The 26,929-nt window shown below is 46.9% G+C and overlaps 2 protein-coding genes across 4 annotated transcripts; one reads left to right on the top strand and one right to left on the bottom strand.

Annotated features, from left to right (window-relative positions):
• Window positions 1-682: 682 nt before the first annotated feature.
• On the top strand, window positions 683-18,550 carry RAD54L (RAD54 like). Its single transcript, XM_021528826.2, has 18 exons — window positions 683-773; window positions 912-1,004; window positions 1,980-2,099; window positions 2,839-2,899; window positions 4,474-4,609; window positions 5,383-5,452; window positions 7,475-7,763; window positions 8,176-8,300; window positions 9,669-9,819; window positions 10,966-11,092; window positions 13,216-13,290; window positions 13,703-13,833; window positions 13,936-14,046; window positions 14,196-14,319; window positions 14,638-14,716; window positions 14,822-15,001; window positions 16,423-16,586; window positions 17,668-18,550. The coding sequence occupies exons 1-18, from the start codon at window positions 771-773 to the stop codon at window positions 17,867-17,869; spliced, it is 2,241 nt and encodes a 746-aa protein (XP_021384501.1). The 5' UTR covers window positions 683-770; the 3' UTR covers window positions 17,870-18,550.
• Window positions 18,551-18,552: 2 nt separating this feature from the next.
• LRRC41 (leucine rich repeat containing 41) lies at window positions 18,553-26,802 on the bottom strand. 3 transcript variants are annotated; one of them, XM_021528812.1, is made up of 11 exons: window positions 26,676-26,780; window positions 26,513-26,599; window positions 26,154-26,224; window positions 24,244-25,375; window positions 23,608-23,853; window positions 22,617-22,781; window positions 22,176-22,274; window positions 21,578-21,700; window positions 20,628-20,703; window positions 19,723-19,807; window positions 19,381-19,470 (listed from the first exon to the last, which is right to left on the bottom strand). In XM_021528812.1, exons 1-10 carry the CDS (start codon window positions 26,761-26,763, stop codon window positions 19,759-19,761), a joined length of 2,136 nt encoding a protein of 711 aa, XP_021384487.1. In that variant the 5' UTR covers window positions 26,764-26,780; the 3' UTR covers window positions 19,381-19,470; window positions 19,723-19,758. The 3 variants fall into 3 exon arrangements, with proteins under 3 accessions (XP_021384467.2, XP_021384478.1, XP_021384487.1); XM_021528792.3 differs by lacking the exon at window positions 19,723-19,807 and having other exon boundaries at window positions 18,553-19,470; window positions 26,676-26,802; XM_021528803.2 differs by lacking the exons at window positions 19,723-19,807; window positions 22,617-22,781 and having other exon boundaries at window positions 18,553-19,470.
• Between the last annotated feature and the right edge of the window lie 127 nt (window positions 26,803-26,929).

Genomic DNA, 26,929 nt, shown 5'->3' with positions numbered 1-26,929 from the left:
GTCCATAGGTTAATAAGATTGGTTTTTTTGGGTGATGAGGAGGAATAATTCAGTGTCCGGAGTAGGTGAATCCCTGATGAGATTTACGGGAAGGCTGCATTCACATGGATCTGTCTGAGGATTTCCATGATATCCATCTTGGGCCGTTTATGTGATGATCAGCACCCATGATCAACACCTGGAGTCCAGACATGGCCCATCTCCTGGCTGAGCCACATCTTTTACTTGTAAACCAGTTTCCAGTATACACCCAGTCTCGCCTGCAAAGGGGGGAGCAACTAATACAAACGGGCATAATCTAACAAGTATCCAATGTTACATATTTCATACAAGGAATGGCGCGAATTATATTTACTACAAATAACAATTGTTTATTCCCTCGGACTGATTTCCCTGCTACAGTCTCACACCCGACTCTCCTGAGGCACAACCTCTGCAGGCCAGCACTGCTCCTGCTGGAAGGGAGCAGACCCGGCAGATCTGGCTTTGGACAGAAAAAAAAAAATCGCTTATTATTTATTTTTTCCTTTTTCTCTCTCAGAAATTCATGATAAATCTCAACTCCTCTTATTGCTATATATATATCTAAAAGCAGTGCGTTGTATTTCTTTGCTGTCTCCGCGGAGCCCCGAGCGGGTCGATGCGGCTCTGGTGCTGCTCGGCGCTCGCTTGGCCACGCCTGTAGGGGCGGGGCGGAGCCGGCCCGGCTCCGGTTTTCCCGCCAGCCGCGCGCGCGGGCCGTTACCGCGTCCGCGCGCTCCCGTGAGGCGATGGTGGGTGAGGGGCGGGGGGAAACCGAACCGAACCGAACCGGGGGCCTGGGCCTGTGCCTGTGCCTGTGCCTGTGCCTGTGCCTGTGCCTGGCCTCCCGGCCCCTCACTCTGTGTGTGTGTGTTGTGCCTCTATTCCAGAGGAGGAGCCTGGCCCCCAGCCAGCTGGCCAAAAGGAAGGCGGGCGATGGAGATGAGGAAGAGGAGGAGGAGGAGGACTGGCAGCCCCCGACGGTGAGCCAGGGGTCCCGGGATGTGACCCCGCAGCCATGGGCAGATCTGGGTGTGTCCAAGTCGCTGTGTCCCGGTGCCGGAGCCTCCTCTGGGCATCGCGCCCCCGCTTTGTGCTGCCCTAAAGTTTTGTGGTGGTGGAAGAACTTGAGTGTGTACACTGTGTGCTTCGTGGTTATGGAAAAACTTACCCCTGTCAGAGCTTCCAGTGCTGTGTGAAAGGAAGGGTAACTGCGTAACTAGGAATAGGCTGTTTATGACAGAATGTTGCATATTTTTGTAACAGGGCACGGGAGGATCAGTTTCACCGATTATCTGTAAGAGACAGTAAAGGCCTTGTTTAGGCATTCATAATGACACAAATCCCAGCCCTAATCCTAATTTACAGTAATGTTCTATGTTTTACAGGTTAAAGAGTCTCACATAATGTTTTATGTGAGATTTATTTTTCTGTGCCAGCAGGTGGTTGAAACCATGCCTTATGCTGGAGAGGACTGTGTTAAATCAGGAAACAGATCAATAACTTATATATTTTCATGCTTTTCTAAGTGTTTGAAATGTAGGGTTCAGTGCAAGGCCTTCCACCTGCATAACACCAGGTGCTGTGGAGCCTCTGGGGACTTTGATGTAGTTTGTTCCATGCTGCTGACCCTTCCTTTTCTTAATTCTGCTTTTGCATTTGAGCGGCGGGACAGGACAAATCCTAGCATGCACAAGCCTTTTACAGGTTAGAAACTGGTAGCTATTTTCTTAACTAGGAAAATGCTTTAAGCTTCATGTAAATTAAACTTTCAGGTTCAGTGACCTTGCTGTGTGAGTACTGCGGCAGCAGGGGTGGGTGGTGGCTGTGTGTGCTCAGAGCTGCTCGGCTGCCCGGGCGATGGTCTGTGTGCTTTGGTGCTTACTGAGTGTGGCTGCAGAGGATCTCTGCTCTCCCCAGCTGCCCCTGAGTTGTTTGGTTCTGGCTCTGTTCTCCAGGGCCGGAAGAGGCAGAAGGCAGCTGCTGAGACAGAGAGTGGAGAATGCTACCGGTCACCTTTCCGCAAACCCTTGGCTCAGCTGACCAACAGACCCCACTGCCTGGACAGCAGTCAGCACGTGAGTGGGATGGCTGCTGCTACACACACAGCTCACTCAGCAAGGAATTCCCAGTGCCTCCATGCCCCCTTTTAAACTGAGGCATTATGCAGGCATGAAGTCTTTTTGGAGAGGCTTTTGGCCAGCTCCAGCCCTTGAATGTTGTAGGAGCTGTGGTGGGAGAACTTGCTGGAGTGGAAATCCTGAATGAGGGGGTTCTGTGAGGCCCAGGTGAAGGACAGTACCCAGAGGTGTGAGTTGCTGTCCACCCAGGTGAGTCAAATGCTGACTGCCTGACCAGTTCTCTCTGGGCTTCCATTGCTGGAGGCCAGATGCTGGACTAGCTGGGTGCTTGCTGATCCAGCATGGATGTTCCTGCAGTGGTAGCCCAGCTCCTTCACAGGAAATTAGTTGCCTGACTAAATTATCAAGGCAGGGGGCAGCAATAAGTTTTAAAGAAGTGAATAAAGCTGGTGGATTTAGGAAGATGGGGGAACTATGAAAAATCAATTTCATGTATTAGAAAACCCAAAGGAAAATAGTTTTGAAAAGCAGAAGTGGTGGAGGAAATTGTGCTGAATTGTTACTTTCTTCCTTTTGGATAGTCTTGAAAGTAGTTGGAGTTGAAGCTTGAGTAGATTAAATAGAGGGACTCTGAGTACTTGGCAAAACTGAGTTCTCAAAAAATGTCCTGGACTTGCATTCTTGAGCAATCTCTGATTTCAGACTTTTGAAATGTGTTTTCTTTCTGAATTCCTAGGAGGCTTTTATCCGCAGTATTTTGTCCAAACCCTTCAAAGTCCCCATTCCAAATTATAAAGGTAAGATGAGGAGGTTTAAGGATTGTCTAGATTGGCTGACTTGGGTGAAACAGATGATGCTTAGGCTTGTCAAATATATCTGTGGGGATTATTGTTATTTTTTGCACTGATGCATATGTTCCAGAAATCCTGACTTAATTTTGAAAGAAAAATACTGGCATATTAGCAAAGTCTTCATATTTCTTACTAGTGTTTAGTTTGGATAATCCTACATTTCAGAATTGGATTTTATAGTCTTACTGCTATGTATTTGATGTAGTGCCAGGAGATTTTACACTGTATCACAAATACAAAAGCAAAATGAATTCCAAGCCACGAAGGTTTATCATTTAAATAATGATGCTAACAGACAGAAGGCTCTGGTGAAAAAGATTGTTTGTGCCAGTTTTATTTCTACTTGGCTTGGAGTGTTGAGCCTCAAGGTGATCTTCAAAACGAGATAATTTTGAAGTTCAAAGCCTCAGCTGGTTTGAATCAGTGAAACATAAGATCTCAGAAACAAATGGGCCTGTTCATGTCCCCTGCTTGCCCTTCACCCTCCAGCTGAAAAACTCAAATGCAGATCAACCAATTTCACTCAAACTTGAGTTATAAAAATGTCTGTAAGCAGCCACTGAATATGGAGTGACAAGCCCTGACAGAGTTTGGCAAAGCTCACTTCTGGAGAAGCGGATTTATCAGGAGGCTCAAACAGAACTGTAACTGGAAAAGCTGCTTTCTGTGGCTGGTACCTTGCTCTCTTAATTGGGAAAAGGGGCTGTTTCTTGTGCTCTTTCTTGTTGTGTGTGCATTGCTGCCTCAGCTTGTGATACACTCCTGTTTTGCAAGGAGCTTTTTAGTAAACAGTGGACAAATAGACTGAGTCTTCTTGAAGCAAAATCAATCCTGGGAGCACAGTTGCCTGAGTTTTGATGGGAAAAGGGATTTTTATGTATGTTCTTGTGTTCATCTCTATTTCAAAACTGTGACATCAAAACACAGTACTAGGAAAAGGGACTCATGCTTGGTTTCTGCTTTTCACAGAAGTTGGCTCCAAGGCCAAGCATCTATTATTGCTCAGCAGAGACAAAATAATACCCCAGGGCTGGTAGTGACAATATGATGCTGGCTGTGGTGCTGTAGAACTTCATCACTGTTAAAGATCAGTTCCTGACCTTGCATCAAAGATATAACTCCAGCTGAGTCTGGGTTAGGTGACCCCAAAAGAGAATTTCACCCAGCATATTCTGTATATAGGAGTGTATTTTTTGGGCTATTGAGATCTACATTCTAGAGTTCTCCTTGGCTTTCAAAAAACTAGAACAACCACCTTGGGTAAGCGGTGCCATTGCTCCTTCATTGCCTCTGTTTGTTCATTCTCTTTTCTCCTGCCGCAGAGCTTCCCACTGTGTGCTGCCAGAGTGCTGCCAAACAACGGCCCCACTTAGGTTTGCTGTCTTCACCAGCTGTGTGTGCACCTCCACTCCAGCACCCAATTAATTCACTGTTCCTAAGTGTAATCAGACTCTGCTGCCAGGCTCTGCTTGCTTCCAGGAAGATGTTGTTGTTTGAGCTGTGCCTTTGTTCCATTTCAGGGCCCCTGGGCTTGCGCTCGCTGGGAGTCAAACGGGCAGGACTGAGAGGTCCTCTCCATGACCCATTTGAGGAGGGAGCTCTGGTTCTGTACGAGCCCCCGGTGCTGAGTGCCCACGACCAGCTGAAAATAGACAAGTGAGTCATCATCTGGCATGAATGCTGCAGCTCTGACCTCTTTCTGGGTGTAGGTTTATGTGCTTTTCTCCCAAATGTGTTTGAGCTGGGGTCTGAACATCAAGGGGATTTAGATTCCAAGTATTCTGCCTGGATTGGTTCAGGTATGGTTCCAGTCAAAGAAGGAATGTAGCCATGCTGGGTTGTTTGTGTTCTTTCACTGACTGTTCCATCTCTCATGCATCAAAAATTTAAACCTGTTGCAGGGAATGAGCATACACACATGGAAAAGTTGCTTAGAAAATCTTATGGCTTAGTCGTTAGTCAGGAAACATCAGCATCTAAGGACAAGCAAAGGGAGATGACTGTCAAATGTTAGGCTGCCTACTGGTTTTTATTCTGAAGTAGTTCCTTTTGTGCTATTGTTATAACTTAAAAAGGCTGTCAACTGAATCTTCAGGGACAGAGGGAGGGCTTTCTTTCTCCAGAAATTTAGTTATCATACTGTTATAGAAACAAGAAAAACAATACTGACTTTTTAACTGTGTCTCTGAATCACATTCTGCCCTTGTTTTAACCACAGCCCACATACGTGGTTTCATGGATGTTACAGACTGTGGGCAGGTCTCTTAACTTCATTCTCAAAGTTGAATTAATCAATTTTTCACTTTCTCGTTTGAAGTTGCTTCCCCTGTGCCACAGGAGAGTCCTCAGTATAGCAGTGAGATTTAACAAAACCTAAACATGTGCCAAATTCCTCAATCACATTCTTCTTCCTTGACTGCCTCCTGCAGGGACAAGGCACCTGTCCATGTTGTGGTGGATCCTATCCTCAGCCGTGTTTTACGACCCCATCAGAGAGAAGTAAGTTTTCCATTGAGACCTGAGGGTGTGGCTTGAGGATTTGCTCCATTTCAAAAAGCCACATTTCCTCTGCTGGAGTTGCTACAGGTCTGCACACACCTCACAGACTGACAGTCTTAACAGACTCTAGTCTGTTGCAAATACCAAGTGAAGCATTTGTTTTAAGCATCCTCTGAGAAGCCTGAATGCTCAAGATACTTACTGTCCCTCTTCAAGCAAGAGTCAGGGCTGAAAGTCCTGCTTTTACTTACCTTGAAGTCTGGAAATGTAGCTCTGCTGGGTGGAATTCAGTGTGGAAGGTGATGGGACATAGTAGCAATAAATTATATTGCAGCCCAGTTTTGAGTCAGGTGGGACAAACTGGCCATCACTGTTTCACTGCTCAGCAGAATTGATTGGATCTGCAGTCCCTGAGCTAGGAAATACTGAGGCTCCAATTTCTGGTACCATGGTTCCTAAGTAAGTGTAGAGTAGGTTTCTGCTTCAGTGTGCTTTGTTTGGAGACTGGCCTTGGTAGGTGTGAGCTGTGCCTGACCTATGCAAACTTGAAATTTGATGGTGGAGACTGCCAAAAACATTTTATATTGCAAATATGTGCAACACTTAACATGGCAGCAGTGGCTACAAGTCTCCAAGTATCTGATGTAGGCTTCTGGGCAGATCGAAGTTCATCCCAGATGCAGTATATTATCATTGAAGCCTGGAGGAAGCACAGATGGAAGCTGTGATTGCTGATCTTGCAGGCTAAGCAGGCAAAGCTAGATGTGTCCCTGCATGGGAGATCTTCAGATGGCTATGAGAGCATAGTAGACTGCTCATGGCTTATAGTTTTATCTCAGATCTCATCATGCACCTGTGACCTGGTGTCATGCCCATCTCTGGCTACATAGCTGGAGGCACTCTGGTTTTGGGTAAGCTGCTGCCTGCTGCTACTTTTGTCAAGTAATCAAAGTTATGTTGGTATCCTAGGCACACTATTTTTTGACAGATAAATGTTGATGATAATGTTGATGATTAGGCTGACTAATAAGTCTCTGCCTGCTAAGATTCCTATGCAGCTGAGGCTGCTATGTAGCTGTGCTCCAACTTTGTTGTGACTTTTGCCCAAGTGCTGGTTCTGCAGCAAAATGCAGTCTTACAGTCAGTAATGTAGTTCATAATTGTTCAGCTGGCTTAAATAAATTCCATTAGCCTGTTACTAAAAGTCTAAGAAAGAAAACTACTTGAAAGTGCAGGTCAAGGTGCTCCATCTTCAAGTCCTAAGTAGTGGAGTAGAAAGGATGAATCCTTGCAGGTGTTTAGCTTGTACATTTCCAGCACAATGCCCTGGATTTCTTTGACTCTCTTATCATCACATGGTACAAGAACATTTTGAAGTTTTTGTCTTCTGCCACCCCATCCCCCTTTATCTCTCTCAGTGATGTGTCAGGGCCTAATGCAGGGCTGAGCTCTTCTCCCACCATGTGATATAGGTTAAAACCTCAGCCCTGTGTCTTCTATAAAGCTAAATCTGCTTTGGACCTTGAGCCCCCAGGTGAGTCACTACTTCTAGGCAGAAATGATGAGGGCTGATGATGGTGTTCTGGGAATTATTCAGGCAGCAGAAACAACTCTATTTACTCTGATTCTTGTAAATTACCTGATTTAGTGGTGTTAAGACGATAAACCTCTTTGAAATTATTGATGCATGTTAGTTCATGGTCAGGCCCTGTCTAATGCAGCCAAGGGTAGAAATCTCTGGAATTCATGTTTGGAAGCTGGTTAGAATTGTACAAGAAAAATGTAGCAAGATTTTGTGCATGTTGTGAGGTACATGTTGGCACCAGTAGTGCTGTTTCACTCCAGATGTGGCAGCATTTTAGCTGTGCCTCGGGTGGTTTCCCTGTCTCATTAGAGCATTGCATGTCCCCAGTGTGTGCTACACAGATCTGCTGTTGTGCTATCAGTCCTGTACATTGTGGTAATTAAGTTGTCACTGTGCTGATGTCCCCATCCTGCTCTGAAAGAACAATTTTTTGGCAGGGGGTGAAATTCCTCTGGGACTGTGTGACGAGCCGGCGGATCCCTGGGAGCCATGGCTGTATCATGGCAGATGAAATGGGGCTGGGCAAAACTCTCCAGTGCATCACGCTCATGTGGACGCTTCTCCGGCAAAGCCCGGACTGCAAGCCTGAAATTGAGAAAGCCGTGGTGGTGTCTCCCTCCAGCCTGGTGAGAAACTGGTACAATGAAGTAGAGAAATGGCTGGGGGGAAGGATCCAGCCACTGGCCATTGATGGAGGCTCCAAAGAAGAGATTGACCGTAAACTAGGTACAGAAATGTTTTCAGTCTGGGTGTTCGGCTGGTTGGGGTCAAAATCTTGCATTGGAAGAAGGCTGCAGCAGCTCCTGAACATCTCTGAGCAGTCACTGGATCTCTGCAGACTGATGGCTGTCTCTCCACTCACATGTTTAGATCTGACCCTTGCATTTTTGGTAATAGTTGATCTTTTGTCATTAATCCAAATTTAGTCTGGTGTTAGGGTAGTCCCAATATTCCAGGAAACGAGGCAGAAGGGACATGGAAATAGGAATAGTTGTGGGGAAAGAAGAATGGGTATATATGGGTGGAAGGGTTTTCATACATTCTTAAGGCAAATATTTTGACCATTTAACCCGTTTTCTGTTAGTTTTCCTCATCCTTTTTTTCCCTTACTTTTCCTTTTTCCCCTTCCCATCTGCAGTTGGCTTTATGAGCCAGCATGGAGTGCGAGTGCCTTCACCCATCCTGATTATCTCCTATGAGACCTTCCGACTGCACGCTGAGGTGCTGCAGAAGGGCAGCGTTGGGCTGGTCATATGTGATGAGGTACGGGGGAACCTTTAAGGGGAATCTGTTCCTGGTGTTTTTCGGCATCTGGGTGAAACTTTATCTGCTTACTAAAAGGCGAGTGGACAATGGGATACAAGACATAGCTATGGACAACACCCATTCTGGTGTTTCTAAGAGGCTCTAAGATCAAGCATACTGTGTAAGCCTGAATGGGACAGGTGTCTTCATGAGCCAAGATATGAAGAAAATCCAGCTGGTGATAACTGCATCCCCTTGTAGGTCCCTGATGGGTCCCTCTCCATGTGAAATACATACCAGAAAGGAGGTCTATGCCTGTCTCTGTTGGAAGTGCCCTGGCTTACTGGTTTTCATGCATTGGTGTGTGTCAAGCTCTGCTTTCACATGGCTGAAATTGAGTTGTTTTTTCATTTGTCATTCCCTATTTGTGGTTATAGGTAGTGAGAGCCAGAGATGCTTTGAAGGACAAAATAAAACAAGTGGCCTCTGCCTCCTTGAAACGATCAGGCTGGGGCCTGGCAGGGGTTGAGGTGTCCTCTGTTGCAGGGTAGAAGGAATTTATTAAAGAGGGATGCCACCCAGTGGTTTGGCTTTGTATTTGCTAGAGCAATGCAGAGAGAGGCTTAAAAAGAGTGCACTCACTCAGTCCTGAGGAGTGTAGCTCCCATAAACATTTTATCTACAAGTCCATGACTGCCCACACCTCTCAGTGCCCCTGGAATGAGGCTAGCGCCTAAGAAATCTGGGAACCCATGTCCTTGGCCTTGTGTCTTCTATGCATTTCCCAAAAATACTCACCTCTGCAGTCTGGCACTCATGAAAAGCACCTTGTCACTTGTGCTTTGTCCTATTCAGTAGTCAGATGCTAATAACGTTGCTTTTCCCAGGCATGAGAAATGGGGCCTGTATTCAGAGTACCACTGTAAGAGGTGAAGAACCTCTTTTTATTAGTGCCCAATAAAGTGGCAATCCTCTGTATAGGTGGTCTGAGTGGTTTGTGGCTTTGACCTTGAGTGAAACAATTTTACTGGTAAAGAGTTCAGTGCTTGTGTTGATAGCTGAAAACATTCCCATCTTAGATCAGGAAACAGTTTTTAGAGTTACATTGTGTGATGGTTGTTTTCATGGTAGACTTTCTTGCCTGGGTGGAGCTCCGATATTCTTGGTCTGGGAATCTTGTAATGTTTTGTTTCCTCACGTAATGGCTACAGGTTTTTCACTAGATCCTTGTCCTTGAAACAAGTCTGTTGCAACACTTACTCCACTAACAGGAATGGAAAAAGTGGCCAGATGCTTTTTATCAGTGTTGATATGGCTCTTAAAGCTGCTTCCTAAAAGGGCCACTGGATTTATCAGGATTATTCCTTTCTCTGTTTTTTTTTACAGGGCCACAGACTGAAGAACTCTGAAAACCAAACTTATCAGGCTCTCAACAGCCTAAACACACCTCGACGAGTCCTTATCTCGGGCACGCCTATTCAGAATGACCTGCTGGAGTATTTCAGCCTGGTGCACTTTGTCAATTCGGGCATCCTGGGTAAGAGATGAATATGTGGGAGATGGGAGGGAGGGGAAGGTGCTAGCCAGGCTTCCCTCAATGCCAGCAAAAGCAACAACTGAGATGTTGTGAAAAAATCACGTCAGGGGCTTGTAACTAGATGGTCTCTTAAGGTCTTTTCCGCCTCAAACCATCCTGTGATTCTATGAGACTTAGTCTCTTTCAGTTTGTATCCAGAAAGCCTAGGTCAGTGTGCCTTGTCCTAGAGGCTATGTATCATCTGAGCTCTGTTTAAACAAGATTCTAATGCAAAGTAAACCTGTCTAACAGGTATTTTGGAAGGGGAATCAATTAAGGTAAAATGAATATGTGAAACTGAGTGCTACTGTAAATTATTTCTTTTTTCATCACCCATAATAGTCTGAGGTTGTTGGGCATCCAGTCCAAGAGGCTTCTTATTCATTCTAGGGCATGCCCAACTCTAGTTAAACACAATTAATCAGATTCTTAGTCTTGCAGGCAGAATTTGGGCTGTGTCTTTTTCTGTTCGGCTGTTTTGCCCCCAGGAATTCTCAAGGAAAGGATGGAATGGGGTGGTAGATGTTCTACACCTGCTTTTTCTGTGTGCTTCAATTTTGGGTAGTAATTACAGGGAGCTGATGGGCTTTTCACCTGCCCCCCTTGACCTGTACTTTGGGCAAGAGTACTCTCCCTGTACTTGCAGTTCGTTCTTTGTGAGATGAGGTTAATGGTGTAACTACTGCAGCAGAGCTGCATGCACTCAGTAGGCATTTTTCCCACTTTCAGCCTGTGGCCAGTAATAAGTAACTGATTACAGATAATTTTGGAGTAGGCACAGATAATGCCTGTACTGTTGTTTGCAAGGACAAAATCTGGGAATAAAAGTATGACTGGAATATAAGCAAAAGCAGTATGTGTGTGACTGTTTTAGTAAAAATCTGTGACCTTTAGCTTTGCACTGTTGTTGGAGTACAAAATGATTATCTGTTAAATTGATTTGTCTGTCCTGTGTGAGTCTATTTGCTAGAAAAAAACCCAATCTTATGGATGGGATGAGGGTTTGCTTTATCTGCTGGGCCTGGCATTTGGGGTGTGGTGGCTGTGGGGTGCTGATCAAAGGTTCTTTGGTAGTAGTTACCACCTTTTCACTTCTGTTTTATACAGGAACTGCACAGGAATTTAAAAGACATTTTGAAATGCCCATCTTGAAAGGAAGAGATGCAGATGCAAGTGAAGCTGAGCGACACAAGGGAGAAGAGAGGCTTAAAGAGCTGATCAGTATTGTGAACAGGTGAACTTCATCCCTCTTCTCTTTGCAGAGCTTTTGCATAAGCCCTGCTGTATTTCCAAATTACAGTTGTAGCTGTAATGAATTCTCTTGCCTGTTATGTCTATTCAGCAAGAAATCCACACAGGATGGAGCTTTAGTTTGATAAATGGAACTGATATGGCACAGTCAGCTGCAATCATTCCCAAGCAGTACTCTCAGATACTGAATTATTATTTGACTCCTATGTTTCTGTTTTCTCCTGGGATCTGAATAATCAGGCAGCATCCTTTTATTTATGTTATCTACAATGTGGACTGGATCAGACTTGAGATCCATCTGGCCCAGATGTTGAGGAGCAGAAGGCACATAAGGAATGTCACTCAATTCTGCTGTGGATTGCCCAAGTCACAGAATAGCCCAGCTCACACTTACACAGTTTTGTTGGCTCTGTAGGGCTGATAGGACGAACTATAAGTTTCAGAGATGGGACTGATGGGACTTTTGATCCCCAAGAAGCACCTCTGTGATGTGAAGGGCTGTCTTCTTTATCTTTGGTTGATTTGTGGTATTTGTTTAAACCTGTTTTCTCTTCATGAATATAACCAATTTATCCGTATCTGCTGGCAATTGCTTGTCTCTCTTTAAGAACTTTCTAGAAAAGACTCTTGAATTCTCAGCATTGCTGGTGTCTTCAGGGTTTTTTTCTGATTGTTTGTTGTTTGTGGCTTTTGTTAGGTGGTTTTAGGTTCTTTGGTTTGTTTTGGGTTTTTTATCCGATCTTTTGCAGCTATCACAAATACAATCCTGCAGTTCACAGTACGGTAAATTAAATTTCACAGTAAGTAGAGTCACTGTATAGAGACAGTCCTGACCTTGACTCAGATCAGCTTGCAGAAGCCTGAGAAAAAGGAAAGGTTGGGAGGAGAAAAGCTTATTCCTTCTTGAGGTGCATTTATTTCTTTTTATAGTTAATGAAAAATGGATGTAAAGGTGTGTTTGCGAATGCCTGTGCCTGGCTCTGTTGAAGTCTTTGTCCTTTCTTTATTGTGCAACAGTCATGATACACAAGTAGGGAAGACAAAGCAAAAAAAATAGTAACAGATTAATCTGTTGAATTTTGTGGGAATTGCAAATGGGACAGGGATGCAAAGAATTTGGAATCATAGAGGTAAAGCTGGAAGGGCCCTGGAGGAGGCATCTAATCAGTCTTGCTGTCCTAAGGTAGAAGGTGCTAGAACTGAGGACCTAAACCATCTCTTAACCCTCACCCAGCACTGAAGACCTTGCAATTTTCCTATGACACCTTTTCCAGGGCACTGCTGTCTTTGCAATTAGAAGAGGCTCTTAATGTGTAGCATAAATCTTTCTTACTGCAGTTTAAGCCTATTAGTTTTCATCCTGCTGCTTATGGGTTCAGAGACCAGATTATTCTTTTATTTACCAATCTTTTACTGATTTTGGAGTTGTCATATATCTCTGCTGTCTTTCTTCTATAGGTTTTGTAACATATTTTTGATGCTTCCTGGCAGAACTGGGTTTCTGCACCTCTTAACTCTGGTTGCTCAGCTCAGCACTTTTTCTAGTCCATTCCACTTTTTCTGAAGTGTGGCTAAACTGCTCCATGGGGCATTTCCAGAGGCCAAAGGATATGTGCTTTGCTGGAATCTTGGGCCAGGCCAGGAGCCCATCTTGGGTCAGGATTGCTACTGAGTTATTAAATGGGGAGTTGCCTGCCTGTACTTTGGGTTATGCCCACAGCTTGTGGTGGTTGATCCCTGTACTTGTTTGCTGTCCATGCTGCTGGTCTGCTGTACCTCAAATTGCAAATACTGCTGGTAATTTGAGGGAGAGCAGAGTTTCTCTTGTGACTGAGCTCTCTCTGTGTAGGTGGCATCATGTCTGATCCCTCCATGAACCACACTGGAGGCCTTGCAAAGACAATGGTTTATATGGGGCTCTGTACACGATGTGGATTGTGAGTGTCTGGCCTCTGCCATGTATTGGACTGTCACAGACCTTTGGAGAAGAAATATCAAAGGGACTGTCTATTGACCACATGAAAAATCATAGTGATAAAACAGTTTTATCAGTAAAAGTGATCCAAGAGTCATCCAAGTATCTGATCTTAATTTCTCTCTCTGCAGGTGTTTAATTCGGAGAACTTCAGACATCCTGTCCAAATACCTGCCAGTGAAGATTGAACAGGTGGTCTGCTGCAGGTACCAAAAAGCATCTGCTGTGTCTGGGAACTAGTGGAAGCAACAGGAAGGACTGAAAAATTGCAATAAGCCCTTCAATTCTTGTGGTGATGCTTCGTTCTAGGAATGATGTTGTAGCCATTGGAAATTATGTTGCTTTTCCTCCTGAAGCCACAACCCACAACTGGTGGTTCTGCCAACCAGCTGGTGAACTCTGGGCAGCTGTGTAGAGCAGAGCCCTGGGCTGTGCAGTCTCTGCAAGCTTCTCTTCCAGCTCTGGAAGATAGCAATACTCTACCAGCAGCCCTGGGGGCAGTTCTAGGCTGCTTGTGCTGTAGCAGGCAGCTCAGAAAAACTCTGTGTAGATGGAGCAGGGTTTGTTTGCATTTGTTTGGCTGCAGGCTGGGACTGCAGAGCTCCTGTTGTCTTTCAGACTGACACCTCTACAGACTGAGCTGTACAAGAACTTCCTGAAGCAAGCCAAGCCAGTGGAGGAGCTGAAGGAGGGCAAAATCAGTGTTTCATCTCTCTCTTCCATCACATCCTTGAAAAAGCTCTGTAATCGTGAGTTGTTCACATGGGTTTGGGTTTTGCACTGTTGGTGAAGCTTTTTTGGTCTCTCTTGTGCACTCTAAACAGAGTCTCTGAGCTCTGTTTGTTCTTCAGATCCTGCTCTTATCTATGATAAGTGTGTAGAAGAGGAAGAAGGATTTATGGGAGCCCTGGGCTTGTTCCCTTCTGGCTACAGCACCAAATCTGTGGAGCCCCAGCTTTCAGGTATGGTGGAACTCAGCAGTACAGATGTGCTGCCTAACACAGGCAATCGCAAGACTGTATTTAGCATCTTACCAAGTGCCCCTCCAGGGTCTACAATTTGGGAAATCTGCTCTAGCTTTTTCTTTCTTTCCTTTTTTTTCTTTTTCCAGGAAAGATGCTGGTTTTGGATTACATCCTTGCTGTTACCAAAAGCACCAGTAATGACAAGGTGGTTTTAGTGTCTAACTACACTCAGACACTGGATCTATTTGAAAAGCTCTGCCGGAGCAGAAGGTTTGTCTTTGGGTTTCACTGCTTTAATCCTGCTAGACTGTACTTGTTGCCTATACTGTAAAAGAACTGGCTATTTCTACCCTTTTCTCTCAGCAGGAACTTGTGATCTGTCTTTTAGCTCAGGGTGTTCCTGAATTGGAACCAATGCAGCTTGTGCTTTGTCTGCTGGGGTAACTCAACAGAAAATCTGTGGCCCTCTGCTAACATTTCTAAAGTCCATTCTGTTGTTACAAGGCTGATGGTGACAGATTTTTCTCTTTTAAGTAGGATGCTCTAAAGATGGCAGCATCTGGTTGTAGTAAATGCTCTGTATTCCAGGTATCTGTATGTCCGGCTGGATGGCACCATGTCCATTAAAAAGAGAGCGAAGATTGTGGAGCGGTTCAACAGCCCCTCGGTGAGTAGAACCTGCCAGACGTGAGCAGCTCTCCTGCCAGCTCTGAATGCTGGGAGTAAAAGCATGGCTGCCTCTGCAGTCTAATCCAAGCCTGCCTTTTTCCAGAGCCCCGAGTTCATCTTCATGTTAAGCAGCAAAGCAGGTGGCTGTGGTTTGAACCTGATTGGAGCCAACAGGCTGGTGATGTTCGACCCAGACTGGAACCCAGCCAACGACGAGCAGGCCATGGCTCGCGTGTGGCGGGATGGCCAGAAGAAGATGTGCTACATCTACCGACTGCTCTCGGTGAGGAAAACTCCTCTTCCCTCCTCAGCATGAAGACCTGGGTGCCAGCCCAGACTGCAGCTGCTGTGATTGGGGCCAGAAGGGAAAGAACTCTGTGTTGGTGACCAGAATTGATTGGAACTTAATTGCTTCCTACCCTTAGATGTGTTGCCATGGAAAACCATGAAGGTTCTAGCTGGAGGGTCATTACTGCAGCCCTTGGTTTCTAGTAGTGGCTGGCTTCTGAGAAATAGAAACAAGTGTGGCTTTGCAGATAAGATGTTCCTTTGAAGTCATTTAGGCATTTGACTTCTTTAATTTCATGGGGTGTCTGATGCAGAAGTTGCTGTTTTTCAGTCAGGCTGCAGTCTGTTTTAGTTGGATGTACGTGTGCTTTAGAAACAGCAAGTACGTTCCTGGAATTACCAGCAGCATTTGGGATGGAGCTGCCAGTGAGCAGATGGGATAGCTGCTCTGTAGAGGAAAACCATGAAGGAGACTGCTCTTTTCAGGCTGCTCTAACACTTTGTCCAGCAGTGCCAGCAGTGATCACTGCTTAGAAATGTCTCCTCTGCCCTTGTTCACCTCTCATTAATTCAGACTGTGGGGCTTTTTGTTTCGGGGGTGGGGGAAGTTGTTGGGTGTTTTTTCTATGTGTGTTTTTTTGTTTTGTTTGGGATATTTTGTGTAAGCTTAGGTTCCTTGGTCAATTATTATTTTTACTTTGAGAAAACAGACATTTTTGTTGATTTTTGTTGATCTTTTCTTAATGGAGTTCTTCTCTGACCTTGCTGCACTTGGAAGAAGGGAGCTCCTTTGCTTTTAGAAATAGGAAATCAGTCTGCAAATCATGACTAATCACCCCCCTCTTTGGTGTTAAATTTGTTTGCAAAATAGGCATTTTGCTCTTAGATTTTTGCCTTGGAAATACAGCATGCTGGGCTTTCTGTACATCTGTTTTGGAAGCAGACATCTCCCTCCAGGCAGGATGTGATTGATCTGTGTGTGGGTGAACCAGAAAACGGTGCTGATGCTCACGTCACCCAGGGCTAGACCTTGTTTCTGCTTCTTGGGGAGGTTGTAGTTGGGCTTTTTTGTCAGGGAGCAGCTGTAGCTGCTTAGCTCCTATCCCTTCCTGTCAGCATATCCTGGTGCAGTGTGTGAGCTTTAGCCATGAATGCCAGTTCCACCTCTTCCTTATCTGTATCTGACTGGATCCACTCCTGCAGCCACAGGGAAAGAGAAGCAGAGTTGGGTTAGATCTGCAACAGAGACACGTAGTTGGAGTGCAGCTACTAAAACTTGCCTGTCACCTGTACTGGTACTGGTGAGGCACTGTGTGGTCCTGAAAGCTTAGTGCCATTTATCTGTGACACTTTTCCCATTTAGAGCTTCTTTAACACCAATGTTCTATCTGTGCTTCATCTCTGACTTGCCTGTAGACAGGGACCATAGAGGAGAAGATATTCCAGCGCCAGACCCACAAGAAAGCCCTGAGCAGCTGTGTGGTGGATGAAGAGCAGGATGTAGAAAGGCATTTCTCCCTTGGGGAGCTGAAGGAGCTCTTCACGTTGAATGAGACCACCACCAGTGACACCCATGACAAGTGAGTATTCTGAGTCACTCATGGCTGGGATAGCAAGTTTAGTTGTGTAATTCAGGGGTCTCCCAGGCAGCAGGAGGAAGTCCAGAGAGTAAGTCTCAAGTGTTTCTGCTTCTGAAGCTGTTAACCACCTAGACTTGAGCACTTCCTTGCTGTCTTCCCTTTTTGTTATCTAGAAAAGCTGTGCTGGCCGGACAAGTGAGCAAACTATCTTGTAGCTGCCTGTTTTGGAGACTGAAATACTGCAGCTAATGAAAAGGGAAACTGATCAGAGCTGTTCAAGGTGGAGCCTAACTTGGTCCTTCCTTACTGCTCTTTTTCTGGTGAACAAATGCTGAACTGCTTCCATATTAGGGCTGCTCCATTGGCTAAGAATTCAGAAAGCCAGCCCAAGTGCTGTTCTGGCAGCTAAAAAGAATACTCTTCTCCATTGTCTGCCCTTCTCTCCCAGCCTAGAGACCTGATGTATTACAGCCACCAGAAAGAGGACAGGGAGTGCAGGAAAAATGCCTCACTGTGAAAATTAAGACTCTTAATTCAGGCAAGTGAAGAAGATTAGTTTTAAGCTGTATCAAGGCTTAGCTCAGTGTAGGTATCCTTGCTGGCCTGACTGCTGCTGCTCTTTGTCTCCTTAAGTGACAGCTCAGTGGGGCATCTCCAAAACAGCCTGAGCACAACTGGTGGCTGTGGTGGGAGCCAGGATGGAGTGTTTTGGAGCATGGTATGCTCTTTGAATTTAGGAGTCCTGATGCAATATTAATAAGGTGTTAGCAGCAGTCACTTGAGATCTGCCTTAAGCAACATCCCACACCTTTCAAGAGAAACTCCTCCTGAATTACCTCTGGTTCTTGCTGGACCATTCCCAAATGGTTAAACATGAAGAGGGACTGCCATTGGAAACAGAACCCCCAGGTCTGTCACACACACCAGAAGGTAGTTACTTGTTTAAATGAAATACAGTAGTAATTCAGAAACTGAAAATCCAGGGGAGTTAAGCCAAATGTTACTGGGCTGCAGTTGTGAACAGCCCATGGCAGAACCCGCAGAGGAGCCTTGCACTGATCTCACACTGACCTTGTGGCAGGATCAAGTGTCGCCGCTGTGTGAACGGGCACCAGGTGCGGCCCCCTCCCGACGGCTCCGACTGCACCTCGGACCTGTCCCAGTGGCACCACTGCGCGGACAGGCGGGGGCTGCAGGACTCTGTGCTGAAGGCAGCGTGGGACGCTGCTGTCACCTTCACTTTCCATCATCACTCCCACGAGGAGCAGCGAGGGATTCCCTAACAGGTTACTGTCCCCTGTGGGGGCAAGGGCAGGCTCTGTGGCAGCCTGCCCCACTTTGATCCCTTTCAAGGAAAGGGGCAGTGGGCAGCTGTGCGTGCTGGACTGTTGTGTGGCTGTGGGATAGTAGAACAGTGTGGCTCTGGAGTGGCTGCAAGGCCCTTAGAAGTGTTCAGTCTGTTGCAGCAAGGAGTCTGTGGCCTTTTCTTTGTATTGTGTGCTTGAAAAACAGCCCCTTGGGAACTGGGAATAATGGGACCTTGCATGCTTGATCACATTTAGCACTGGTTCTCCTGCCTTTGGTGGTTGTGCCTTCTACTCAGCCAGATTTTGTCTTCAGGTTTAAGCTGAGCCAGGAGTTTTATTGCACTTGATGTGCAGTCAGGTTTTTTTCTTTGACAGCTCTGGCTTACAGTTGCTGATCAAAACTTGCAGGATCCATTTTTGCTGTGAAATGTGAACCTTGATGATTACTTGGGAACAAGAGGATTTTGTACTGGGGAAAAAATTTTAGCTCATATGTTGAACATCTGGCCTGAAAGATCATGCAAGCAGTAGGAAATCAGGCTCTATTCCAGTAACTCAATTTCTAAAACCACTTGCTTTGTTATGGGCAGGATTCCCTGATCTAGCAGTGTTTTAATGAGCTCACATTACATGACAGTAATAAAATTCACTTTGGTACATTATGGGTCTTAATTATAATTTTATTATAAAAATATTACAAAATAACAGACTATTAAGAACCTCTGTAAAATGACTGCAGACACTGGAAAAGGGAAGTGTGATTGCAAATAAACAGCAAGCTACTTGGTACATAAAGAATTTTTTGGTGTAAAGTACAACTTTCCAAATGGAAAAAGGTCAAGCCTAGGGGCTTTGTTAGCTTGTTTTCTATTCCCTTTAGTGGAGGGAGGAGTTGTTGCTTCACAGACAACAGAATGATGAAGTTGGAAAGGATGTCAGGTGATACTGTCCAATGCCTCTCCTCAAAAACAACATGCCCTAGACCCGGTTGCCAAGAACCACAACTCGATTGTCACTGAGTCTCTCCCACACTGGACATGGTTATTGGCGAGACATTAGCTGAAACAACATGAAATTTGTCACAACACCAAGTGATGTAAACAACTGTTTGCTCAGAAGCTCATTTGATGTATGTTCCGTTTATAATATTCAAAAAGATGGCAGAGTTACATCACCTGGAAATACAGCCCACATGGTCTGGTGTGTCATGGCAGTGTCACAACCCTTCTTCAAATGAACAGCAGAGTGAAAGAACAACTCTGTACTGCTTGAACTGGGGAAGAACCCCCAATCTGTGCTGTGCAATCAGAAGCTGACAGGTTTCCTCCTGCTCCTGTGTCCCTCACATGACACTGACGTAATCAGCGAAGGCTTGGGAGGAGTCCCACGCGTCGTTCACTACACTGCACACGGCTTTGAGACGCCGTAGCGCCTCTTGTGCTGTCTCTGCATCCTGGTCCAGCCAATTTTGGAAGAGGCGGAGGTGTGTGAATGGAAGCTGTCCCCCTCTCTGCTGGATGTGGCCTTCCAGCTTCTTTGTGAACTCCAGGAGCCCATCAGGTTTGATGCAATTTGAGCTTTCCAGGGAAAGAAGAAAAAGAAAAAACAATATGAGTCTAGGCTATAATTCAAGCAATTTAAATTACTGTTCCCTCTAGTAACTGCCAGTGCAGGTACCTAAGGAGGTTTCAAGGCCAAGTGCACCTTTTTTCAGCAGTATAAAATCTAAGTGTTTCTCATGCAAACCAACATTTAGTATGAAGGGCTGGAAACCTTTTTAAACCTTTTTAAAGTGGTAACAACTACCTAGTTAAACTCATTATCCATACCTCTTACTACTGACTGAAGTAGATGTCGCTGTGGCCTTAAAATGTTGCAGCTGTCAACTCTCTGGACCAAGGGACCTGGCCCAACCTACAGTGCAAAACAGTAAGTGATCATTTATCTCTTCCTGCTGAGAAAGTCTGAAGGGCATGTGTAAGATCCTGTTATTTCGAGGAGATTAAAAGGTCAATTCCCATGCAGAGATGTGTAAATAAATATCAAGTTGCATGCTGGATTTAAATCTTGTCAGAGGTACAGTAACAATCAGGCTTCAAGCCTGCTGAAGGAGTGTGGCCATGGTTGAATAAACTGCCAAGTCCTATGTACTCTGAGCAACCTGAGCCACAAGGATGTAAAGAATGGGGGGCAGAATCAAGCGAAGCAGTTGACAGTACTGCAGAAATGCCACCCACATGTGCTTCATGAAGGTTGCTGCCTATCTATCTCTAAGGCCATTCAGGGTCAAGAAGAGAGCAGCAGTTCTCACAGAAGGCCAATGCTGAGGAAAGGAATGCAGAGGCATTCTCAGGATGTGCCAGGAACAGTGACAGCATTCCCTTGCTATGAAGAGGCAGTGGGAACAGAGCTGTTCACACTGATGCCCAAGAATAAATATATGTAGAGATGTTAGTCCCAACCTACAGCTCAGGGAGTGTCTGAGGAGGCTCCCAAGGGAGCAGGAAACCAAAGCTGCTTTAAAGTGGGGCTTGGTTCCTTCTAAAGGTGAAATGTCTCCAAGATCCTGGAGGTCTCTGAGGGTCTATGTGCCCACTGCAGCATTCTCTGAGCTTTTCTTGGGCACACATTCCCTCAAGGAACAAAGCCATGCTTAGGTCCTCCTGCTGTCAGAGCATAGTTCAGCTCTCTCCCTCCCAAAACAATGAATTACATGTTTAAAGCAGCAGAATACCTGACATCCAGCTGGCAGAGAGAAGAGGAGGAATCTTCAGAGAAAATATCTGCAAGGGCAACCAGCCTGTGATTCCCTGAAAGAGAGAAATGCACTAGTAGATGCAAATTGGAAATGGTTTTAAAAATTGCCATAGGGCTGGGATAATAGTCCAGAAAAGGTGTCTGTAAGCATTTGAATGCAATACAAAGAGCCCACCTCTGGACCCCCAGTGTGTCCCCCTCAGTGACATCAAGTGAGTTCATCCCCCTGAGCACAGTGTTGGAGGCAAAGAAAACATTTGCAGATAGGGTAGTTTTGTTTCCCTAGAAAGGTCACAGTTTTGTTTGAGAAGTCCAGATGCAGCTTTGTTTTAGAAATTATGTATATTCAGGTTATCCCAAGCTTTCCTGTTTTACTTTGTTATTTTAACAGAAAACAATATTCTGGATTTATCTGCAGTTAATTTCTCAAACATTTCTACTTGGTCTGTGATTCCAGAAGCCCATCACTTCTGTTAATTCAGTTCCACTTCTTTGACACAAATCCTCCTCTACTTGTTCTCATCCCTCCAGTGGCTGCCAACAGCTGTTGAAACACAAACTGCCCAAACTTGGGCAAAATCTGTGCCTCTGAATCAGAGGCAGTGCATCTGACGCTGGATCTGCTCCTGTTAAAGTCTGAAGCAGATCAATGTTCCCTCAAATCTGGAGATCTGCTGGAACTTCCATTTGCTGCAGAGAAAAGCAGCTATAATTCTTGCACAGTACTTTGGTACACTGCTGAATGCAACTGAAATTTTGCCTTTAAAAATAGATCCAGTGCTCCTAATTTTGTGAACTAAATCGCACTGTTCCTGCATAGGGCAAGTTAGCACTAAGGTCAGCAGCTCTCAGTGGTGCTGACTCCAGCCCCAGAGTTCCCTCCAGAGAGCTGCTCTAAGGCCCCACAGCCACACACAGCATACGCACCCAGGCGGTTCCCAGGCAGTCTGAGGCTCTTGAGTGATGAATTTCTTTTCACTGTATTGATTATTTCTGACAAAAATTCAGCAGTAGAGCTTTCAAACAGCCGGCAGAAGGAAAACGTGATTTCTATGAAGAAATGGATTTACAGTACATATGAGTACTCCCTGTGCTACATTATTCCAAAATTACATTCTGCAGACAGCTCCAGCCCCTAATCCACATGTAAGAACAAAGTTCCTCCAGCAGTGGATTGCATATAACAGCACTTCTGCTCTGTCAGGAAGAGAGCAGAGATGACACCCAGGCAAGTGGCTCTACCAGCTCACTCAGTTAAAGGCTGATGTGCTCTGCAGGTTAAAAATCTTTGTTTTATAGCTGAGACTGCAGACACTTCCCTGCAGGGTTTACCAGCAGCTGCCCTGCTCCACTGGCACAAAGATAGGCATGTTCCCATTCTGACAACACCTGCAGATCTGTTCCAAATATCTGTGACATTTGGCTAAACGTTACACATTCAAAGATCCCCTCTTAAATGCCAGCCAGCCAAAAGCAGCCACCCACAGCACCTTTCCAAGCATTAGTACTCAGGAGCTCGCTGTACCTTGTAGGCCAGGATCCTGAAGCAAAAGCAGAACTTCTTTCTGGTGCTCAGCCAGGTTCACATCATGAAAGCTCAGTTTCTTCAAATTTGAAGTACACTCTAAAAGCAAAACAAGTTCTCAGGTAAAGCACTGCACATCCTTGGGGTAAAAAGACCCTGACCCAACTACCAGCTAACACCCAAAAACTGACTTAGACTGTGGGTAATTTGTGCTGGATTGTGGATAATTAAAAAGGAACCATTGTGCTGTGCAGGATCATCCACATAACACAGCATGTGGGATGGTTGACACCCATTCCCTTTTCTCGGGAGACTTCAAGGATGTCCATGCTGAAGAGATTGACCCACCTAAGCTGGCTTCATGCTACAGGACGGAAGACCACAGCATGGAAGCTACAGTGTGTGTGCCCCAGTGATGCTGCCTATGGGTTAGCAGAGTACCTTTGAGCACCTCCAAAAGGAGCCCGAGTTCCTGGGGGCAGGGCAGTGTGGCACTGTCAAGGGACAGCTGCTGGAGGGACTTGGACGCCTTGAGCACTGGCCGCAGGAACGCAGCGTGCAGAGGTTCCCTGGGGAATCGGATCTCCAGCACCTCCAGGCAGCTTTCTAAAGGAAGAAAAACAAAGAGTTTGCTCTGGAGTGCCTGTCTTCAGTGTAGCTACAGCAAGCAGGAAGCCTCAATGCCCAACACCACCATCCTTTAGATTGATAGAAACTGCCTATGCACCATGCCCTGCCCTAAGGAGCTATGGCAACTCAGACCTGGAGTATGTCAATCACAACTCACTCCAGGATTCCTGCCAGACCAAAGGGCCACCAATTCCTACTGTGCTCACCAATGCCTGATAAAAAGGCACCCTTTAAGGCAAAGGCCAGCCAGTATCTTCCCAGGTCTTTCTTGACCCCACTCCAAACTGCTCAGGCTTTGCTCACTGCTTTTCTGGCAATTCAAGGGCCAGTGAGGGTGATGGGAGACCTGTGAGCTGAGCACCTACTGCTGTAGCTCCCAGGCTGTAATCCAAAGGATTGGGTAGTGTTTTGCCATCTCCTGTGGTATTGTGATGATCAAAGGATGCTTTCCCTCTGCTTAAGAGCATGTCTAAGGCTTGCAGCCTCACAGTCAATGGGACAGACAAAATGGGAGGTCACAGTCAATTTACAGATCTGGAGGGAAAGTCCATGGACAGTCACAGGTAGCAGGCTGTGACTGGCCCTGCACAAAGCTGATGTTGCAGAATGTTGGGATACAGCAATAAAACATTTTCTCCAAGATTCCAGCTCCACCGAACACCTTAGATTGGAAGGGACAAACTGCAACAACTAACTCAGAAAGGTAAGGCTGTAATTGCCTAACAACAAACCATCATAACAGTGTTGAGTAAAGCCTTTACAGCTCTACCTGCCTGCCATCACTCAGAATGATGATTCCTACCTGGAATTTCTGCCTCGCTGCAGCTTGGACTCGCCTCTGGCCTGCTGCCCTCCAGCTGGTTTTTGAGGTCGAAGCTGACCGAGAGCGTGTGGAGCTGGGGAAGGGCACTCAGGATGCAGCGGACGAGCTCCATGCAAGGCATGTGGGAGAACATGTCGCTCACACGGAGCACACGGAAACGGCACTCTGGGTGGCGGGACAGGGCCCGGAGCCCGGAGAGGATGCAGGAGATGTTGGCATCCAGTCCTGGAACAGCATTTGTACAGAAAAGTGTCAGCTGTGTGTGTAGGCAGACATGCAGAGCTGGAGCAGCAGCAGTCCGAGTCAAAGGCTAAACTCACAGACCGCTTTATCCACACATCCTGAAGCTACGCTCTGTGCATGGCAGATGCATATCTGGCTCTTCCCTTTGCCCTCTCTGAAAGGTGTTTAAGCACAAAGCCAGGGGCTGCTCTGGGACAGAGAGATCCCATTCTCTCCCTTAAGTCCTCACACTCATTAAACATCTCACCAAACACCTTTCTCAAGATGGGGCACTGATATTCCTACAATGCCCCTTCCTATGAAAATTAACACAGGGTAAACCCGAGCAGTAAGCCAGATCATTAGAGCAGGTGTCCTATTCACAGCACTGACCATTGTAGGACAGAACCAGGTTTTCCAAAGACACCCAGGAGCTCAGCAGGTTACTCAGAGTCCGACATGTCTCCCCAGTCAAAGGAATGGAGAACAATTCCAGCGTGGAGACACTTCGGAAGCAGTGTGCAGCTTTCAGAGAAAGGATTCCAGCAGGTCCTCCTCTTTTCTTACAGCCAGCATGACCAGTGCATGGAGATCCTGGGATGGAACTTGTCCAGTTCTCAGTTGTCTCTCCCTCTGTGGTCCTGGTTTTGTCCAGTAACCCTGAATTATCCTCTCTAGCAACAGTAAAAACAAAATCATAGAGATCTTCTGGGTCAACACAGTGTCCCCTGCTCCGCCTGAGGCAGCGACGTTTCCTCCCTACTGCAGGTTTCTGCCATCTGCGTGTCTTTCGAGGAATGGGGTGACAAGACAGCTGCTCTGACCTGGAACAAGGGGAAGAACCCCCCTGAATGCTGGTGTGGCCACAGGGCACCTCACTGCTTGTCTCTTCACAGGCTGGGCTTTGCAGAGGATGATTTCTGGGGCCAGAGAGGACAGAGGTCATGCGAGCATCAGCATCTTTTGGGGATCTCTTCTGTTTCTCACCACCGCTCCCTTCCTGCTCAGCATTACAGCCCCTCTCTGCTCCCTCCTGTGCTGACTCCTGGCTTTGGGCTGTGTCCTCCTCTCTGCAAAGGCCACATGGGCTGCCGTGATAGGCAAGGGCATTTCCCGAGCGCCAAAACCCAGCACTCATGGTCAGGATGAGAACGAGAAGAACCGTGTCGGGAACAGGCCAGGAGCACATGGACACCTGGCTGACGGAGCCGTGGTGGATCAGCCGGTGAAGGAGCAAAGCCAGCGAGCGCCTGACGGACTGGTCACAGGAGAGGAGGTGCTGGAACTTCAGGACCCGCAGGGAGCCAGCCAGGTTTTCAAGCACTTTGTGGTTGTGCTCGGCAGCGAGTTCCACAGCCCCCTGGAGCATGTTGCAGAGGGTGAGCTGGGAAACGTGCGGGGAGCTGTGCAGCAGTGGCGAAAAGTGACGGTCGTGGAGGCGCCAGTCAGAGGAAACGTCCAAGACACCATGGAGGACGTTGGAGAAGAACGTTTCAAGGAACTTCTTCCTCCAGCATGTTATGCTCTGCAATAGAACAATAGGGCGTAGGAATAAAAAGTCAGCATCCCTTTTTCTTGTTCTTTTTAAGTTAAATTATTGCTGTCTGCTAACCTGGTGTCCAAAAAACCTCTCCTGCTAGCTCCACTGAGACCACCTCTAGTTCTCACCATCCTTCCTCAGTGTGTTCCTTTAAAACCTGAGTGAACCCCATTGCTCTCTTCATCCTCTTTCTGGCCTAATTTAAACACTCTGTGGTTTGGAGCTGGGCCTTTTTTTTTTTTTTTTTTTGCCTATTAAAAACCACGTCACCAGCAATTTTCTTCTAGCATCTATTTACTGGCTGTCATTAAGTTGTCTGTAAATGATTCTTCTACAAGGATGAAGCAATGAAGCTGCTTCAGTTTTTGTACATAAAACCATTCTCCAAGCTCACTGTCTTCTCTATTTTTCTCATGCTTTGTAAGACATCAGCATATTTTTTTTGCCAGTGTAGGTGTAAACATGATAGAAGATACTGTTTTTATCCTCTGTTTCAGTGAGGATCTCTGAAGACAAAAACTTACTCTTTTGGCAAACTCAGTGTTGGGAGATGAAGGGTGTGGCTGTACCCTATGTTTCCTTTATAAATCCCATTTCCCAAAATGTTTGTATTACCAGGGTCATGCCTTGGTCCGGAGCTCTACAAACGCTTACAAACAGGTGCAGGAATTGATTGGAGGTAGCCAGAAAGAAAACCTCATGGAAAACAGCAGAAACAGGGCTCCTGTGTCGAGCCCCTTGTCCCACCAGAGCGATTCCTCACCTCCGAGTTGGGCGGCCTGGTTTTCATCACATCGTCCCACAGCTTGCGCCAGATGGGCTGTGTCGACAGGCCTGGGGGGAAGAATCATCAACCGAGCGTTTCACCCCTCTCCGTGTCCTGCTCCGGAGCTCGATGGATGCCGGGGACACAGCCCGAGCCCGTCCGGGCGTGGGATACAGCGCGGTGTCCCCGGGACCGCTGTGGGTCGGGGTGCCGTGTCCCGCCGGGAGCGCTCCTCTCTCCAGCTGAGGTCCCTGCGCTGTGGGCTCCTCCCGCCGGCTTTGGGGGCATCTCCCCAGTGTCCCCCGTCAGTTTGAGGGGCCCGTCCCTCCCGCCCGCGGTGTCCCCGCCGCTGTCACCTGCTCTCCGCGCCGCGTCCTCGGCCCGCTCGAGGTGGAAGATGGTGAGGAGCGGCAGGAGCCCCCGCAGGAGGTGTCCGGGCAGCGCTGCGGAGAGCCAGAGGCAGAGTGCGGCAGGGTGCGGGCAGGCCCGCGCCCCGCGCCCCGCCGCCCCGCGCCTTACCCCAGACGTCCCGCTCCAGGGCGGCCATGCTGCGGCTGACGGCGGCCGCGCTCAGCGCCAACAGGCTGCGCGGCCGCTCGGCCGCCATCACCGCCTCGGGCTCGGCCCGCCCGCGCCGCGCCGCCATCTCGGGAAGCGGCCCGAGCGGCCGGCCATGCTGGGGAGGTCGTGCCGAGCAGCGGGCGCACAGACGGGCGGTCACAGCCCGGCCGAGCCGGCCCCGAGGCCGAGGCACGCAGGAGGGAGGGAGAGGA

The sequence above is a fragment of the Lonchura striata genome, chromosome 9, assembly GCF_046129695.1.
Source record: "Lonchura striata isolate bLonStr1 chromosome 9, bLonStr1.mat, whole genome shotgun sequence".
Lineage (NCBI taxonomy): Eukaryota > Metazoa > Chordata > Aves > Passeriformes > Estrildidae > Lonchura > Lonchura striata.
Note: the sequence above shows the minus strand (reverse complement) of the source record. Positions and strands in the feature narration are given on the sequence as shown.